We start from the raw sequence: 20107 nt of genomic DNA on the forward strand, positions 1-20107 counted from the left end.
GCAAAGTCTTCAGGGAGATATCATTGCTTTGTTAGGGAAATTGATATGCAAAAGAGATATCTCAAGTGCTTATATGTTCCACTTTCATTGAAGACCTGAAAAAGCTCTTTATTTGCAAGAATGTGCCTGCTTTTCCCAGCTTTTTTTTTCAGCAGAAAGAATATGTTAACAAAGGCTTCTCAAGACCTTGGATGAACCCCTTTTAGGTTACTGTAAACTAGCAGAACACCTCTGCTATAAATTAATACAACACCACTGAATTCAATTAGCACCAACATGAATATGGCCCAAAGGATCTGGCATCTCATTATATGTAAAACCTCTGTCAGCAAAACCTAATTGTATTGAATTATGTTGTCTTAAAATACAGATGACATTAATTCTGGATGTGGTCAAGTAGGTCTCTTCAAACTTGTTATAGAATAAATTGTTTGATTTTATTAATCAAGTTCTTTTTGCTTCCTAAAGCAATGGGCTCTCGTGGTTTGTTTTGGAAAGCTGTGGACACATTCACATACCATTCTGCTAACATGTCATGAGGAGCTGAAGGAAACACATAACATTTTACTCAAGCCATGTACACATTTTATCACAAATGGAGATATAATGTATTTGAGGCAAAGGTATAAAAAGGTTGTGGACAAGGGCTGTGTTTTCTTTATTATGTTTCCATTATCTAGAGGAAAATGTTGGAGTATGTTTCCCTTGCAAGCACTATGGCCCAGCATCCCCAGTGTGATACTGCCAATATAATCAGTTCTAAAATATCTAGTGAAACCACAGTGCTACTTATTAAAATCTCTCCAGAGCAATGATTCTCCCATAAAATTTTGTTTAAAAACAAAAGTTAATTCAGCACATTTACTAGTTTATATCCTCGAGCAGTATCTTTTGAAAGCCTAATTTAAAATCAAAATATGTTATGTAAGTTCTCTGATATAAATTCCATAATGGCATGTGGAGAGCTCTTTAGTTTCTTTGGAAATAAATCCTTTCAAAGGCAAAACTAAGACAGTACTAAAAAAAATTCTGAAAACAAAACTGTAAATCAAATTCTTCATTGCCATGCAAACATCCCAGTCATTTCCACATTGGTTTTTTACTGCTCTGTTTTTTCTCCACCAGAACTGACCTCTGTGTGGAATTGTGGGGAAAGATTATCAGGTTTTCAAATTATCAAAAAATTGTGAGGCAGAAGTTCTCCGACTCTTACAAATTAGCAATGTGATGTTGCTGTTTTGGCAGGACAGCTTAGAGTACTGGCTTGTACGAAGCCATGGAGTTCAGAGAGGCTTCCAAATGTAATCCTTCAAGAGAAGAGAGATTTTTAGAAAAGTCTTAATCCATTTACTATATAGTTATTATTAATTATTCACTATTTATAGCATCTGTCTGCTGCTAGACACTACCCATGCAAACATTACAGGCATTCCCAGCAGGAGCTGTTTATTTCTCTAATATAATAAGCCACATTCTGAAAAGACTGTAAATTAAAAACTATAAACAAGCAGTCAGTTAATATACATATATATATAGTAGTTTTTATTTGGTGTAATTTACATTCATCACATGCAAGATGCCTTCTTTTGTCTTCATTGAAAATAGATATTTTCATCCCATGAATTACTACATAACAATGCAGCACTCAGCTCACATGTTACCATGTTGCATATTTCACTGCCCAGTGCATCCATTCCCATGAATGTATGTTCGTCTGTCTATATATGTGGTTATACATCCTTTGGATAAAAGGTATAATGAAGTAATGAGCAGTGACAGCTAGCACTACCTCCAAGAGTGTCTCATAGCTAGTCCCATGACATTTCTTAACTCTCCATTTAATTTACTTCAGGGTTTTCTGGCTGTACCAGCTTACATCCATAAATATCACTTAAATGTCCAGTAAAATATTTAACCGTGTAACTAAGGAACTAATGCAGCTTAGTGTAAATGACATGGTCCAGAACCACCACCCTTCCATATCACAGTTACAGATGCCCCAAAGCAGCGTATTCCTTGAAAAGCAGAAAGTTAGCGGTTCATATTTAGGGTTATATGCAGTTTTATTGTACTAGCTGGATAAGGCCCTTACTCTCTCAGCAGTCAGCTATGACCATTAGACTTATCCATTAGAGGCAGGAACATGAGGTTCTAAGAGGCTCTGAGTACTACAGAATTTCATGGTCGAATCGTTTAGGTTTGGGCCATCTACTCCAGGTGTCACCACAGCATCTGGGATCAGAGGGCTCAGATTTGCCAGTTATTCTGCGATATGATCTTAAGCTGAGAGGCAACATCTATCTTCCATCAATGGCATAATCTTAATTTAACCCTCACTCTGCAGCCAGCAGAGATATCAATCAATTGTAGGCAAGGGAACCCAGAAGCACAAAGACAGAGATATAAGAGAATTCCGTTTCACAGATCAGAAGAAAAAGCTCCTTCAGCTAGCCCTATGGACCTCTGAGCCAGCTCCAGCTTTCTCAGAAGACAAGACAAAACTCTGTTGTACTACTCCAAGGCTGAAGCCAGCCGAAGGCCTTCTGGGTCCTGCTATACAAGAGGAATAAGGACAGTTTGGGCAAGGAGATGGAATGAAGAGCCCTTGATACCCTCAATACCTGGCTTTGCTGCTCCAGATTCCACCAGAAGAAAAGGAGAAGAGAAATGGCAGCTATCGTTTGTTCCAGCAATAGGACTACGTACCCTCTCTTAATTGCGGGGTGTTTGCTGCCTCCAGCACTTTGCCACCAGAGGCAGCTTTACCTGTTTCTACAGCCAACACTACACCCACTGCTAAATAAAATGCATTACACTGCACTAAATAAAATGGGACACCCACTACACTAAATAAAATGGGAAAAGTGTCACAGCCCACCTATGAGAACATACATGTGTCTAGACCACACCTATCCCAAAATAAGGTTGCCTTGGCCATCTTGTGCTTTTAGAACAGTCTCTAGACCATGCTTGGGGCATCCTACCTCCAAGCTGTGCCTGGTTAGTGGGTGGGAGGGTGCCACCTGACACAAGACAAAGTCCCGCCATGGAAGAATTGGAGAAACAGCATTGCAGTGGAAGGCATTTTTGAAAAAATCAGGTATTAGACATTTCAAGAGGAAATCCCTACTCCACAAGACTTAAAATCCAAATGTTGTACGGAAATCTGCAAAGAGAATGAGCAGAGGGAAGATGGCACTGACACCAAGGAAAGTGCAGAGCCGGGACTGCTCACTGAGGAGCAGGTTAGCAGACCTTGCTCTGAGACTCTTGAGTTTGGGAACATTTGGGACATTGAGAGAGTTCTACTGTTTTGAATGTAGTCTTCTTGCTATGGGTAGACCTATGGGGAAAAAGAGGAAGAATGCAAGAAGAAGATGCTAAGGAGTCCAAACCCTCATTTACCTTTTTCCCCAATGCCTGGTGATAACGAAGCACACCACTGAAGCTTTCCATCAGGTCTTCCACCCCAGCTGCAGGGAGCCACCTTGGTGCTGTGCAGCAGGTTAGGAGCTTGTTGGAAGTCCTCCTACAACGCTTTCATCCATCAGTGAACTCAGATGCCTCCACCTGATGACTGATCATAAGAGTTTGGCAAGGAGTAGGAAGAAGAGCATCCGCATCACCACCAGCTTCAGGACACAGAGTTCATGCCTCTGCTCAGCCTGTTCAGAAGCTGGTCTGGCCCGTAAGCTCAGAAGTGAGAATCACCATAGAGAGATGAATCAGCAGCCAGTTTTTCCACAGCAAAAAAAAAATCATTAGGGAAATAGCCAGTGAGACAGAGGGGAAAAATGCCCAAGAGAACGGACACTCCAGTTAATTAGCAACACAGCTAGAGACCTAATGCAACCATATTCAACCTACCTAACTGATTTACAGCCTTCCCATAAATTATGGCATGGGAAGGCAAAGAAACAATCCCAAAGTGGTCTCTTCCCAGAGCCTTAGAAGAAACTTTTGCTCCAGGAACGGGCAAATAACGAACAAACTTCACTATACAATTTACTAATACTGGATGAGGGGCACTAGTTACATGTATTTTAATGATGAAGGCTATTTTTGTCCTGCTGCTTTTGCATGAAACAGGAAAAAAAAAGCTGGTTCAGGGTAACAGATGCCCTTAGTTTGCAGTTTCTTCTCTTTCATGTTTGATGGATCTACTGCCAGTTCAGCTGGGGAAGAGTTCATCCATGCTATCCGAATATGGCTTATCAGCTTTCTGCCTTTGTGGAAGCCTTGTGCTGAGTGCATGACATCTCTGGACGCCTGCAAAGTCATCCTATCTTTAAGCTAAGATTAGATTTTCAAACAAAACTTATTACGAAGCAGGATTTTCTGAAAGAGCTGGACACAGCTATAATGTGGAAATTTCAGATTCATGTCTAAGCACATTATTTAATCCTTTTTTAGATAGGCATAATTGTAAAGTGATATTTGCCATAATATCAGTAACTTTCGAGGGCAGAGGGGAAACAAAACAGCAAGAAGGGAAACGCTTGATGGGATGTAATAAAACTGGACCCAAACCTGCCATCAGTTCATTTTTTGCCTGAAAAGGCTGTGTTCACAGCGCTCAGACACTATGTTCCTTAAAAAATGGGTTAGGAGACGTTTTGGGAGATTTTCCCAGCTATTACTTAAATCTCAGACTTAAATGTGCATGTGGCAACCAAGCAAGTATTTAAAAGGGCAAAGGGGAACATTTTTAGTAGCTGTCACTCTCCAGAGCATATTCATACACTGTAACTTAGGGCAGCGGATGCTGTGCTCAAAATCATGTCTCATAATATTTAATCAGGAAAAGGGAGTAGTTCTGGTGCTTCTGATCTTCACACCCTGGTGGTCAATGCCCAGCAGGCTTCCTTGAACATAATCTCAAGTGTAAGAGAGGAGGAAAGCATCCCCTCCTGTGAGGGGGAAACTCTTTCGGTATCAAACAGGCGGAGATGGAAAGAATGGATTTCATGAGCACTTTGCTTCGAATGTACGACTATGGGTAAAACGGTCAATAACTTTTGTTTACTCACACAGGTTCTGCCAAGACTATTTGTGTGTGTTTGACGGGACCCCTTCCTATCTCAGCTACAAAACATCCAGCCTCTGCCTGGTACCCAGTTAAGGCAGAGGAAACCTCCAGCAGGTTAGTGGGGAACAACAAGTGAGGCTGAGAGGTCACAGGGGTCTCTGACAGTACCAGCACCGGCAGCAGTTTCTATTCCACCTGACCAGCTGGATGAAGGCCCCTCGTGGCTCCCACCTGCCCTCAAAGATGATTGTGATCCATTTTGCCAAACGAGCTGCTAATCCACACACTAACTTCGTGTCACGCCGCCCCAGTCACTGCCAGCAGAGACGGAGCGAGGAGCACAGGCAGCTGAGGGGCCTTGGCAGGGTGAGCTGGGGCTGAGTGAAGGCAGCCGCAGGGGTGGGTTGTGCTCTAAGGTGGCAAGTAAGTACCAGTGGCATTTCTTGCTGTTGCTGTGTCCCTGTTTATTAAGCTGTAGAATTCAATAGCTTCAGAGGACAACATGCAACTGGGCATGTGACATGAGTAGATCTGTGTCAGAAGGAAAATAATACAATTCAAGGATTTTATGAAAAACCGGGGGGGGGGGGGGGGTCCATGCAGTCCCCAGACGGTTCTTTCTTTTTTGAGATGCAGCTAGCAGCCATACTGGGGAACATCAACCTTGTTTCTAGCCCTAGCATGGAACAAATACTTCATAGGAACTAAAAGGGAGAAAGGAGGCCGAAAAGGATGAGGAAAAGGATAAGGAAAAGGAAAAAAGGAAAAGAGAACAGAGTTTTTGTGCATGTGTGTTAAATCGGTTATTTCCAATAGTTACACCCAAGTGAGATGCCCTTTTGGAGTCTGCCATCAAACAAGTGAGCCAGCCCCCCAAGATCAGTCTCTGCTACCCCATTTGCAGCAGGGTAATGTCCCAAGTTCTCCAAGCCCATCCCATGAAGCGCCACAGCTGGCACCAACAACGCTGATGCTGCAGATACACACCCAAGTGACTTTATGCGTGTGTGCTCAGAGCCTAGTTAGAATCTAAAGGTAATTAGCTTAGGTCCTGATTTTTCAGGCTGGAGCTGGTCATCTGCCTAAAGTTAATCACAGACACAAATATTTAGCTAATTGCCTAATATGACTGGGGCTCTGAGTCTCTCTTTCCTGACTACTGGATATCTGGTATTAGAAAAGGATAGTGCTAGAAAAGTTTCCAGGAATCACTCATCTATTTAAAGTTGAGCACGTGCATGTATTCAACAGGGTGAATATCTTCAAGCTAAGGATTACACTGCCTGTCAAATGCACCTTCTCAATTTTTCCAAGCCTGAATACACTTAAAACCTTCCCGATTACAGCAGGCCTGTCAGGGGTTTCTTTTTTTCTCTAGTTTACAGAGAGAAGCAAGGTATTTTGTTCTGTATAAATTTCATACCATATCGGTCATTCACTTGAGTGATACACAGAAAAGCTTAGAACCTCCCTAAAGTACACATACACTGCCTTGGACATGGGAGAGCTGATGTGACACAACGAAATCTCTGCACTTTGCTTCATTAAAATCTAAATTTAGATATTTTCATGCAGTTGATGCACTGTTTATTCTTCCTACTACGAACCCTAAGACTTCGGAAAAAAAAGCTGCAATTTCCAAGAATGCAAGTTTCCATTAAGCAGAAGAGCCAAAACCATAAACCTCGACCTGTGGGAAAAAGAAGGCGCTTCTGCGATTTCAGTGTGTGTTTTTTGCTGCTGTGTGTGCATGGTCTCCCCTATACCCATTCCATAGGCAGGCACCCATCTGCCAATGCCCGTTACACCAGCCGAGCACTGCAACGGGCCTGACCCCGTGCCCCACAAGAGCCGTGGGCCATACAGAGGAAGGGTTTTTTCTTCTCTTGCAGAACCAGGTAATTAAGCTTGTGAAAAGCAGCAGAGGCCGTGAGATTCTGGCAGTGGTCCTGCAAACACTAAGGCACATGCTTCGCTTTCTGCCTGCACGCCGTCTCGCCAAGACGGGGATTAAGACAAAAAGGCACAGGGCTCGGCTTGCTTGAGAAAGCAAGGCAGCGCCCGGCCGCACCCGGGGCACCGCGGGCAGCGCCCGGCCGCACCCGGGACACCCTCAGGCAGAGCCCGGCCGCACCCGGGACACCCTCAGGCAGAGCCCGCCGCCCGCAGCCGGGACACCGCAGGCAGCGCCCGGCCGCACCCGGGGCACCCGCGGGCAGAGCCCGCCGCCCGCAGCCGGGACACCGCGGGCAGAGCCCGGCCGCACCCGGGACACCGCCGGCAGAGCCCGCCGCCCGCACCCGGGGCACCGCGGGCAGAGCCCGCCGCCCGCCGCCCGCACCCGGGGCACCGCCGGCAGAGCCCGCCGCCCGCACCCGGGGCACCGCGGGCAGAGCCCGCCGCCCGCCGCCCGCACCCGGGGCACCGCGGGCAGAGCCCGCCGCCCGCAGCCGCAGCCGCCTCAGCACCTCGCCGCCCCCTCGGCTCGCTGGCCCCAGCCTGCAGCCCCGCCGGCCGCCCTGCCGCGCCCCGCCAGGCAGCGTGCGTGTGCCGGTGCCTGTGCCCGCACCGCCCCGGCCCCGCCGGGCTGCCCTGCCCGCCGCCCCCGCCGCCCAGCCCCGCAGCGGCCCCCGCCGAGCCCCGGCCCGCCCCGCGCTGCGGTAAGCGGCGGCGGGCTGGGGGCGGGGGGCGGCGGGGCGCGGGCCGGCTGAGCCCCGGGCCGGGGCGGGGGGTCCCTGGGAGCGGCGGGGGCTCAGGCGGCCCCGGCCCTCCCCCGGTGGGACGGGCCAGCCGGCGGGGAGCTGCGGGGAAGCGGGCTTTCCGTAGGTTTGTTCTGTCACCCGTTTGGGGACAAAGTTTGGGAATAAAGGGAGGGTTTCCCCGCCTAACCCCGGGAAGGAAGGCAGGAGGGAAGGCGGGAGGGAGGGGAGGGAGGGGAGGGGAGGAAGGGAGGGGAGCCGCCACGGGGGAGCGCGGCCGCCTGCGCCGCGGAGCCCCGGCCCCCGCCCGGCTCCTCCGTGCGATGCTGCGCGGCACTGCACGGGGCTCGCTGCGGGGCGCCCGCCCGCACCGCGGGGCCGCAGCCCTGAGCAATGAGCCCCCCCGGCCTCTCCACGGACTAGCCCGGGTCCCAGCCAGAGGCATCTGATGCTGCAGGTCCTGAAGGATGCGAATAACTTAGCGCTCCGCGTTGCGGTACCCGCCTGGGCACTGCTGCCTCCTGGAGAAACAGCCTGAGGAACTGACCTGTTGTACGTCACGTTTCTTTACACCAAGTTTGCAAGAGGGTTCTGCAGCCTCCCTTCCTGCAAGGAGCGTTGAAATAGCACCTGCTGTTTCTGTCACAAGCTGATACCAGTTGCTCGTATAAAAATGATGGTCTGAAAGAGGGAGGGCACTGCAGAATAAGTAGTCATACAGCGACATTGAATGACATGGTTATTGGTCGGGGGTGCCTATCTCTAGCGCGTAGGTGACAAATCTGACCAGGTTCTCTCTTTTTGCAGGATAGAGTGAGTCCTGTGGAGACAGGAGCACCCCACATTTCGCCTCTTGCTGAGTGGACTATGGTGGCAGGAAGATGTTGGCTCGGAAGAGTATCATCCCTGAAGAGTATGTGTTGGCACGAATCGCTGCCGAGAACCTGCGCAAGCCACGCATCCGAGACCGGCCACGCAAAGCCCGCTTCATCGCCAAGAATGGGGCATGCAACCTGGCACACAAGAACATCCGTGAGCAGGGGCGATTCCTGCAAGACATTTTCACCACCTTGGTGGACCTGAAGTGGCGTCACACACTGGTCATCTTTACTATGTCCTTCCTGTGCAGCTGGCTGCTCTTTGCCATGATGTGGTGGCTGGTGGCTTTTGCCCACGGTGACATGGACCCAAGCACAGAAAGCACTACCAACAGCACAAAGTGGACACCATGTGTGACATGTGTCAGGTAAAGTACGGTCGGTGGGATGATGGAAGGGTGGGGAACAGAGCTGCCTGTTTTGCTGCCGATGCCTAAAATGCAGCTTTTGATTTACGTGAACCTTTGTGTTTGGTTGAGACAGTTGAAAAGTGCAGTGTTTTCCTCTAGATTACGTAAATTCAGCAGGCCTTCTGGGCTTGGAAAATACTGTACTGTAGATTTCTTTGATTCCTTACAGGATCTGAAAGAGGGAGACCTGCTGCTTTTCATGTGTCTCCACACTCTGTGGGTAACATACCTTGCCTGTCGAGATAAGAGCCTGCTACAAGCGTGGGTATGTGTTATATGTATTGTAACTGTCTACGGCAGTGGGAGCATCCTCAGCGTGGTGCGAGCCACTCGCCACCACCAGCGAAAGGTGGCCGCCCCAGGAGCGGTGCCTAGGAGGCAGGGCATCGGCCATGGGCATCAGGCAGGGCATCGGCCATGCGTGTCAGGCAGGGCTACCAAGAAGAGTGCTGCTTAGGGCAAAACTAGATGTCTGTCAAGATGACTCTCGTGAGACAGCTAAATAGGGGGTGCTTCAAAACACCTTCATGAAGCCATACGCCAGCAGATTGACAGAAGAACAGTTTTCACAGTGTGCATGATGTGTCAGACAGTGAAAGCTTAAGGGACTACTAGATTAAAGTCACCTGTTAAAATATTTCACTCTCCATCCCCAAAGCCACGACAATTTTTAAGGCACTGATAAACTGACATACACATACATGGAACAGAAGAGTGTTTGTTAACTGAGAGTGGGGTAAGCAGTAAGATTGCTTTGCCATCTCAACAGTAAAATACCTTTTTATAGCACTAGGTTTTTAAGCAGAAAAATCCTGATTTGGTACCACCAGACCACCCCAGATCAACTGCCTTTACCCACTGCAGCGCTGTGAGGGACTGGGGCAGGGGGCGAGGGGGGCGCAGAGTGGAGCTGCAGGGTCCGCTGAGACATCACAGTATCCATTTCCCTTTCCTCCTTTCTCCTGCACATAGCTTTGAGACATCTCACCAGGTTTGATGGAACATTGTGTCTGGCTCATGAGGGAGCAGAGGTTTCATTCTCCCTTTGTTTTGACACGTTTTTGCTAAATGAGGATTGTCTGGGCTAAAGTAAATGGGGATTTTTCCAAGCTAACCTTCATTAGGCTGGGGGGGCTGGGGCAGAAGGTTGCTGTTATTTTGTTTCCAATAACTGGCCACAAGCGATCGCCCTGAAATGAGACGTCATGACCCAGCTTGCACCCACTGGGGTGTCACCTCCAGCATTTCTGGGATTTGTGGGGTTTGTCCAACCCAAATTAGTGGAGCTACACCCTGCCAACATTTCAGGGGCAGCCAGGGCAGCATCCCTTTGTTTGACTGGTGGCCCCCTTGGCTTGGCCCACCCCAGGGGGCTCCCCATGGGGTTTCTGGGCTACCCCGCAGAGACTGAGCTGGTCACTGAGGGCTTCGTGCCACTGGGACGAGGCGGAACCACAGCCACGGCTCTGCCCTTCGCTCCCTCCCCATAGCCCCAGCTGTGGCAGCCCCACGCCGGCAGCTCTTCCAGGATGGCTCCTCACCTCTGCTGCGAGGACAGCCTGAAGGAGTGTGGAAGAGCACAGAGCAAATGAATCAAAGCAACTTTCTGGTTTAGCTCATGACAAAGAACACACATCGCTCCCTCGTGCAAGTACCTGAGATGCTTCAGCCAACAGCTGCTCAAGTGTCCATGTCCAAGCCATGGAAAATCTTTTCCCTTAATAGTGAAATACTTCATCCCATTAAATCTTGCTACCACGTTGGACAAAGTCATGAAATAGTAATATGATTGCTGACATTTTTAAGAATGGTGAGTTGTTGGATGTAAAATATATTTAATATTGCAATTCCCCAAATAATGATAAAGAATTTTTAACCTTCTTTCCTGGAATTTAGGCTCACAGATATTTCAGGAGAGCTTTCTTGGGTAGGTGCTATTACAGTATTACAGGAAACCAGGTTTTGGAAATTTTAACCAGTGCCTAGAGCTTGCACAGCACTTTAATTTTTCAAAGTACTACAGAAATTCCTAAGTCTCACAGCTCTTTGCTGCAGAAAGCAAACATTATCCAGAGAGGGAAACTCTTACGCAGCTCTAAGGGGAAGGACCTGGGAATAGTGTGATTTGGAGTTCCTGGCTCCCTCTTCACATGATCAAAATGCTGTAAAAACTTGCTGCTTCAGTTACTTCCACTGTAAGAAGGTGAATTCTCTTTTTTGTTTTTTTTTTTAAGGAGTACTGTTAAGGGAAATCAGAATATTTACTCCATAGAGCTTTAAGTTGAATTAAGCTTCATTCTGCATGTAACTAAATATTCACAAACATAAGAAATCTTTCCATGGATTCTATTAATTAACTTCTTTGTCCCTGATTTTTTCAGAGTGAAATGCAAAAATAAAGCACTTAATACAAGGGAATCTGCCAAAGATTAAAAAAATAGAAAAGGCAAAAGAAAAACAAAGTTCTTTCAAAGAGATCTCTGAAGAGACTGGCTGATTTTCTGAAAGATTAATTTTCTCATTCTAGTAAAAAATTATTGTTGATATTGCCTATGCTATTTTAATGTCTCCTCATGACCCCAGTTTCACTGAAAATACGGTTAGGGGAAAAAAAGAAAACAATTATTTAAAAGGAGATTAATTGAAAAGCAAACTAAACCAAATGAATGGTTTAGAACCATCTTTATGGGCAGAAAATATTTTCCATAAGTAAAGCCACGTTGAGTATCGCGATGCTTCAATGTTGGTGGATTGCACTGTGTTAAAAGAGTGACTGTGATATTAGTTCATGACACCCAATGTGCTGCAAATCTACCAGACAAACCCCAAGGTACTGGCTTTAGACGTAAGAGACTTTGGTGAAGAATGTATCAAAGGAAATTAAAGACCCTGGTATATGCAAGGGGTATGGCACTGTGGACTGCTATAAATAGCGTACTTTGGAGAGTTTGTGCACAGCATCCTCTGATGTCCAGCACTATAACATTTCAGGGACGTTTAACTTAACCCACACTTCTACAACCCACTTCTGTGTTGAAATTTTCCAGTTAGCTCACGCATCAGTAAGCTAAACCCAAACCCTGGGTCACAGCGTTGTCCTCCAGCCAGGATGTGCACAGGGGACATGGGGGTTTGGGAAGTGTCACGAATCTGGGAGTGTTCCCTTTCCGCTAAAGGAGGTCATGACTCAGGCAGTATGAGTAAAATGCTGCAATTTTCCCTGTTTCCTTTCCCTGCACAGGCTGGTGGAAGAATCTCAAGTGTGCCAGCTGGTTGCTCACTATAGCCAAAACCACCACTCTCCACCAAGAGCTTCATGGGATGAAGAAGGTGGAAAGCCCAGGTGTTACAGCACTATTGACTAACAGAGTGGGCAGCATGTGTTCCTGAACAGAGGATCTAGTGAGCTTCCCAGGGTCACCTAGTGTTACAGATGGTCTTTTAGGAGCTCAGGCTCTGAGGTCTTCCCTGTCACCATCAGATATTGCAACGACTGTACAAAACCAGGGTCACCAAACATGCAATGCTTTTGCTGGTGTTAACACAAGGCTTAAGTGTACCAGGACTGTACAAATAAGTCCTTAAGTTTGTTTCTAGAAAGTATATGTTAATAGCTTCACATTGTGTTCGATGTCCTTGGGGTTAACTTTGTGCAATCTTCTTCTCCAGGTCTTTCACCTCCGCTTTCCTCTTCTCCATTGAAGTTCAGGTGACCATTGGTTTTGGGGGCAGGATGATGACAGAAGAGTGTCCCTTGGCCATTACCGTCTTGATCCTGCAGAACATTGTGGGTCTGATCATCAATGCTGTCATGCTGGGCTGCATATTCATGAAAACTGCACAAGCTCACCGGCGGGCTGAGACCTTGATTTTCAGCCGGCAGGCGGTCATTGCAGTTCGAAATGGCAAACTTTGCTTCATGTTTCGAGTGGGAGACCTGAGGAAGAGCATGATCATTAGTGCCTCGGTGAGAATCCAGGTTGTGAGGAAGACTACAACCCCCGAAGGAGAAGTCATACCCATTCACCAAGTAGATATCCCTGTAGATAACCCCATTGAAAGCAACAATATTTTCCTTGTGGCTCCCTTAATCATTTGTCATGTCATAGACAAGCGGAGTCCTCTTTACGATATCTCCGCTACTGACCTGGCGCTCCAGGACCTGGAGCTCATCGTGATACTTGAAGGAGTCGTAGAAACCACTGGCATCACGACACAGGCAAGAACCTCCTACATAGCAGAGGAGATCCTGTGGGGTCACCGCTTTGTGCCCATTGTCACGGAAGAGGAAGGCGTGTACGCAGTCGACTACTCCAAATTTGGCAACACTGTCAAAGTGGCAGCGCCGCGTTGCAGCGCTCGAGAGCTAGATGAGAAGCCGTCTATTCTCATCCAGACCCTGCAGAAGAGCGAGCTGTCCCACCAAAACTCCCTGAGGAAACGCAACTCCATGAGGAGAAACAACTCCATTCGGAGGAGCAACTCCATGCGAAGAACCAATCCCTCCCTCATCGTGCCCAAAGTGCAGTTCATCACGCCTGAGGGGAGCCAGAGTGCCTCAGAAACATGATACATGGCTTTGTGCAAGGTTGGTGGGCTTCAGAAGGAGGAGGCACCCGTGGTGTTTTGTTTAAATTTTCTCTTACTTAAGAACATGAGAAGATGACACAGGAAAGAACCGTGCAAGAACTATTTATTCTACTGCTTACTGAAAGCACCACCTAATGGCATTAGGAAACACTTTAGCACTTAGTGTATGAATTAATAAGAAATGTCACGTACACTAAAGAAAACACCGTTCACTCATGTAATATAATGTGTATTTATACTTGTTTTAATGGCATGCTGATTTTTTTTAATTGTATTGTTCCTATCAAGGCTCTCTTTCTTATCTTCTGCTGGCTGTCACAAAATTCAGGGGTTACCCACCTGCAGGCAGAAGTGAGTGCATTTTCAAAACTGCTGCATACAACAGATCCCACAGATTTTGCGCGGGATATTTGGATATCAATCTTTTTGGGATGAATTCCTTGTTCTCTTGAAAGGAGTAGCTAAATTCCTCAACAATTTCACTGCAGAAGAGCCAGTATTTTACCTTCACTTTTCCAGACCTTTTCTTTCCATTGGTTTAAGGCAAAGGCATTTTGAGAGCAGATTCAGGTCAGCTGAAGTGGCCTGACCATCCTGTAGGAAAACTAGTGTTGCTCTGAGCACCAGCAGCAGAAAAGCCAGTGGAACAGCACGGCCTCTTGCAGAGCACTGCTCTTCTCAGGGCGAGGTACTCTGCGGCAGGACAGCACGCATCTGCCATGCAGCTGTAGCCCAAGCCGAGAAGCTCAAGCCCTCCTGGCTGCCACCTGGGCATCCATTTCACTGAAATTATTCAAGGTAGAAAAAGCACACACCTCTTTACTATCCTCTTCCTATCGGTGGAAGACCAAATCCCGTGGGTTTTTTGTCTTACAGGTTCATACACTGAAGGCAACAAGTGCGCTTCCCTCACTTATGGTACTTTTCATAGGACTAAGGCCAATGGCTTCAGCAGAAGGTTACTTTTTGCCAGTGGGAATTCATGAATGAGAATGAGAGGGAACCATGCCAATAATACTAAAGATAGTATTTTCAAAACTATCTGAATAATTTTCAGGGGGACTTGGGTCCTGCTGCTGAATTACTATTTTTCAGCAGTGCCTCGCCTTTGTTTTTATATAGTATGGCATTGAGAATTGGTGGTAAGAAGCTTTTCTCTTCAAGTTAAAATGGGCATTTGTTACCTACAGCCTTCCCAAAAATGTCATCACAAGCTTTTCTACAAGAATAAATTAATGACAACTAATTTGGTGGTCACATTTGGTAATGCTAAATTGATGCATGCTTTTTCCCTCTGTGAATAAGAAGTCTAATAATGGAGAAATTTCTGTTCAAATTTCTTGCAGAAGTTGTCTTAGTATGTCTGTGGCTCAAGAGAAGTCCTGTCCTTGTACTGACTCTCTGAGCCACTCAACCACTTAAATACTTCTGCGATTTTAAAAATTCGTTTATTCCTATCAGGTAAAATAGTCAAAAGCAATGCTGGATCCTCGTTCTCCTTGGAAGTCAGGCCTTCAGCACTTACATGGATGGTGTGCAGGCTTTGTGCAGTGCTGGGTGGTGGCATGGAGGGGCATTGCTCTGTAGCGTAGGCTCTCTACCTTTGGAGCAGGTGCTCTCCAGAACATAAACACTGACAAAATACTTCATCTGAAGCAGTAACAGAAACAGTTTCTACTAAAAGCACTCATTCCCTGGCCTGACCATTACTGTTCTGGAAGGATGGATGGTGAACATCTGGAGATATTAATCTGTCTATTGTGTGTCCAAACAATGAACATCTGTAGCTTCCAAGAAGAGTCAGAGAGAAGCATATACAGTTTGTCTCTGGCCTCTGTTTCCAGGGCTGTGAATTTCTCTGTGGCTGTCTGTTTGATATATGGATAAGTCAGATGCTGTACAAAAGTATTTTCTACAAAATAAAAATTGACAATAATGATTTCATCTCTGATTTTTCCCTGTTTCTTTCCCTTTTTCCTTTTGTATTCTCCATTCATTCCTCTATACTCTTAGTCCTTCTTGTATGCCAGTCCTCTTGAGTAATAATTTTGTATTCTGTCAATACTCTCTCAGTATTTCAGCTGAGATTCTTTTTACCCACAACCATTTTCTCATTTTCTCCTTAAGTACATTCTTCCTTCCAGTTTATATTTTGCCTTCATCCCTCTCTCTGCTTTACAGCCAAGGTACTCTCTTTCCTGTAAGACCATTTAGAAGGATATTGGTATTTTGAGATAACACTAAGACATCTTGGTTATATGCAAGGATGCTGAATGGATACACAAGGCAGACCCTTGGTGTCATGAATGTCATGTTCATATGTGCTGTGCTCCTGCTCCTTGCAGAAAACCCCTTAGTGCAAAGCCCCTTTCTTGAGCAGGTTTCGCAGTCCTGGAAGAGGCTGGTGGCAGAAGCAGCCCGGGTAAAGCCACCCGGCTAGCCTTGGTGAGTGGCAGAGAGCTTTTGGGGCTGGGAACCGTGCTCCTCATCGAAGGATGGGTTTCAGACCCAGCTTTGCAGCATCATGCCTGCTGAGAGGGGCTAAGGTGTCAGCACCATAGTTCAGTATGTTTAATTATTTATTCTCCCTGGCAACTTTATCAGATGAAAGGGGCTTTTTTAAAATTTGAAGTTTTCTGTGTTTAAAGTACCTGCCACATTAAGAATGACAGCTGAGTTTTCTACCAAATATTGCTGACAGTTCATGCTGGCATTTAACCGTCCATCTCTCACATTGGTAATAAGTTAAAAAATTAGAAGCAATAATGTGTAAGCACCATCTGACTGCTGTCTCTTCACACTTATTTGTACCCCTACTATTCCCATCCCCCTGTAACATGGTGTAACTGGAACTACATTATCCAACCTAACTTATTCTGTGCATTTAATATGCTTTGGCTCTTTGAACAGCCTACCAGGCAGATGTCGCTGAGGAGCAAAATTATTTCCTAAAAATAGGAAGGTGGTTATAAAATCTTTTCAGGGGAGCAATAATATCTGGGACTACACTGTATTTTCTCTTTCTAGTCTTAACTTAAAGGACTTCTCTATTTTAAACAAAAAAGTGGCAGTGAGACCCCTTGTCCTCTCTTTGGACACCCAGAAGACTCAGTTACGGTGGTGGGGACATAGAGAGCAAACCAACACAGACAGTGCATACATACAAGGGATATAAAGCTTAATGCTCCAGCACCAAAGCCAAGCTCTGAGTAATAGGATTTGGAGGAAACATCCCCAGTTGGCAGGTTATTCTGTAGCTGTCACCTTCAGGATTTCTTGTGCTCTCTTTTGAAACATCTAGTGCGAGCCAGGGACAGAGGCAGGACCCTGGCACAGGCGCACCCTGAGCAGGACGGGTAGATCAGGTCTCTGCAGGAGGCCTGGCAGACCACAAACACGAGGGCTTTTTTTTCTCTGCTGCCCAAGGCAATGCCCTCAAACCCCACAGCAAAGCCAGCCACTGGAGATCCCCAGCTGCAGCCAAGCCTTGCCGGGATGTGCAACCTGCGGTCATGGAGTGCTGACCAGAGCCCAAAAACTCTGGCTCCATGGAGAAGCCCTTGATGCTCATGGTGTGGAGGACAGCACTGCCGAACCAGACCGGGCTCAATGGGGGGCTTAGGGCAGCCTGCTGGAGGGGGTGACCTAGCTGAGCAGGGCTGCTGAGGTGGTCTGCACCTCTGGCAAGACAGCAAGGTGGCCTTTCAAGCCTAGGCTGGTCCAGGGCTGCTAAAGATACAAGCAGGATAGGCATCTAAGCATTAAAAGCTAATGGAAGCGGGATCATGACTCAACAAGCAATAACTGAGCGTATTTTGGGTGCCCTGGGCACCCCGTCTGGTCCCCACAGCTGCTCAGATGACCACTGGTCTCCCGGCAGGGCCATGACACTCCTGTCTGCTCAAAGCTCTCCTCTTGGGCACCCTCCAGTGCACACAGCTGCACCCTGCTCTGAGTACCAAACCCCCCTAGAGCCTGCTGCAAGCCATGCTTTGAACATCTCCCTAACACTTGACATCACTGTGGCCTCGTAAAACAGTTCCCCTCCTAGAGTATTGCTTCATGGGCACAGGTTGCCCATGCGAATACAACCACTTGGTTCCATCCACAGAAGGGTAAACCCAAATGTTCTGGGTTACTCAAGAAATGCCAAAAAAAAGTACAGCAAGAGGGCCAGAAGTATATTCAGATTTAGTTAATATCTCATGTATACAATAAGCCTTTGCCCTAACATCATGCCTTGGATCATTTCAGAGGCACAGGACTTTACCACCGTTTTGAATATATTTCACAAAAGCATGCACCTTTATCTATATTGCATAAGGTTTAGGCAATGAGCTATGCTTTTGCTTTTCCATCTGTAAAGCGGAATGCACACACAATTCTTGCTGACTGAAAAACCATGGCTAATTCTGCATATCTTTTTTTCCTTGCAAACTAGAGATTGAGAACATTTTGTGAAAACAGTTTCCAAGCTCTCCAGTCATTATTAATAGCAAATGCTTGTTGCTGCAAGCTGAAAAAGTAGTTAGTCCAAGACCAGAAAGGGACTTTGACTGGGGGAAAAACATTAGATATTATGTAATGAAAGGAACAAAGCTTTCATTATTTTTGACAAATTGTATTCTCTGTGAAGCCTGCTATTTTCAAAACACTGATAGGGGTTTGGAAGGCACCATCAAGCCATAAATCATGTCCTGCTAGACTTTTGCCCTGTGCTGCTATTAGCAACAGGGGGTTTTAGCCCCAGCATGGCATCCTACAAATGTGCATCAACCTGGTCTCTGGATGCTTGCAGTCACCAAACATGATGCTGGAGATCCACAGTGGGCTGAGTGGTGGCTGACTCCAGGCGCTGTGGTGACCAGACTTTATGGGGAGTGATGCTGGGACTCATGGATGCAGGTCTGGAGGCAGCAAGGACCATGGTGTCAGTGCCCTGGGTTGGTGACTTGTCCCCAGGAGCAGACTGGGAAGTGGCGTGGCTCTCCAGGTGCTTTGGATGGTGTCCTTCACAGGAAGGTATCATGCTTCATGTCAGGCTGATAGGAGACACTCTTGCTGTGTGTGATGGATAGCAGTGAAATACAAAATGATGGAGTAAATTCCGACTTCTCTAAACCTGATTTTCTAGTCTGGGTTGCTTGCATAGCCAGGTGAGAGTTAACTTTTTATGCTAAAATATATTTCTATATATGTATGTTTACATTACATCCAGACTAATTTAAGCTGATAGGCAAGAATTTCTGATACCCTTTAGCATATTGATAATGCTTCTCAGCCCTGTCTATCTGAATTATGTTTCCTACTTCCCCTTAAGAATTCTTTCAACTTGGAAAAAAAAAAAGATTTCTCATGTGATAACTGGACAGTAAAAATAAAATATGTTCCCACATTCCTTATTGGATGGTGTAGAGAGATTTAGCCTGCAGAGAGGAGATCAGTGCTGTCCAAGAGAAACAGCCACTGAGACTGAGGCACTCATAGACAGGACATATCACCAAGGGGCTTGGTTTAAAAGAAATACTTAAAAATACTGTGTTCAGTAGGTTTCTGGCTGAGGACTCTCCTTTCAGACCACTGATAAGTTATTGGTTAGCAGTGAAGGGAATATGCTAGGACCATTAAGACATACTACAATGTGAAAAAGATAAAACCCATGCATTCAAGGAAAACATTGCCCATACTTTTGTTATGGCTACCAATAATTTTAACTTTTAGGTTAACAATTTTGAGAGGCAAACAAAAAAGTGATGGATTTTCTCTTCACCTTTAACAGATGTTTAACACTTCTTTCTTCTACTCTAAAAAAGAGTTGATCTAACTGAAGACATTAGTTCTGCCCACAGCCATGCTTTCTGGAGGATGTGTCTCAACACACTTTTCTGGGCTCGGTGCAGGAGTAGCTGTGCATGATGTCATGGCCTGTGCTGCTCAGGAGGTCAGACAGGATGATCTAATGGTCCCTTCTGCACTCCAAATTGATGAACAGGGAGGGTTAATTAATTTTAGTCAAGAGAAAGGCTTCCTCTGATTCAAAAGTTTTAAATTAAGCTCCCACTGAGGAGACAAACAAACATGGGGGGAAAAAAAACCCTACAGGCTTAGGCATCCCCAAATCGTTGATTTATTTTGACAAATGCATTTCAGTGCTAATTACAGATCCTTCAAACAGTACTGACAAATGTCCCTAGGGATAATTTGTGAAAATTAGTGTACCTTATCATTACAGGAGTTTACTTCCTCCGGTTGTTAAATTTTGGCTTAGTAGCAAGGATGAGAATGCCAGCTTCTGTGTGGGCCAAAGGGAAATTATAGTTTTTGAGTTTATAGACTGAGGTCTACTGCAAAGCTCATTAAATTGAGGAATAGCACTGGAGTGACTGCAAAGGGCTGTCGCGGTCTGGGGCTCAGTGTCTTCCTCACCCAGGGAACATCACTGCTCTCCTCAAGCGTGTTTTTTGTAACCACAATAGCCACGGAAATTAATTGCATCCTTCC

General features: G+C 46.3%; 1 protein-coding gene across 2 annotated transcripts; it reads left to right on the forward strand.

The window, feature by feature from the left end:
* Nucleotides 1-7720: 7720 nt before the first annotated feature.
* On the forward strand, nucleotides 7721-15545 carry KCNJ8 (potassium inwardly rectifying channel subfamily J member 8). Of its 2 annotated transcripts, none has more exons than XM_056341260.1 (3): nucleotides 7721-7851; nucleotides 8536-8974; nucleotides 12686-15545. In XM_056341260.1, exons 2-3 carry the CDS (start codon nucleotides 8610-8612, stop codon nucleotides 13584-13586), a joined length of 1266 nt encoding a protein of 421 aa, XP_056197235.1. In that variant the 5' UTR covers nucleotides 7721-7851; nucleotides 8536-8609; the 3' UTR covers nucleotides 13587-15545. The 2 variants fall into 2 exon arrangements, with proteins under 2 accessions (XP_056197235.1, XP_056197233.1); XM_056341258.1 differs by lacking the exon at nucleotides 7721-7851 and adding an exon at nucleotides 7981-8280.
* Nucleotides 15546-20107: the final 4562 nt, after the last annotated feature.

Source organism: Falco biarmicus, chromosome 5 (genome assembly GCF_023638135.1).
Source record: "Falco biarmicus isolate bFalBia1 chromosome 5, bFalBia1.pri, whole genome shotgun sequence".
NCBI classification, from domain to species: domain Eukaryota; kingdom Metazoa; phylum Chordata; class Aves; order Falconiformes; family Falconidae; genus Falco; species Falco biarmicus.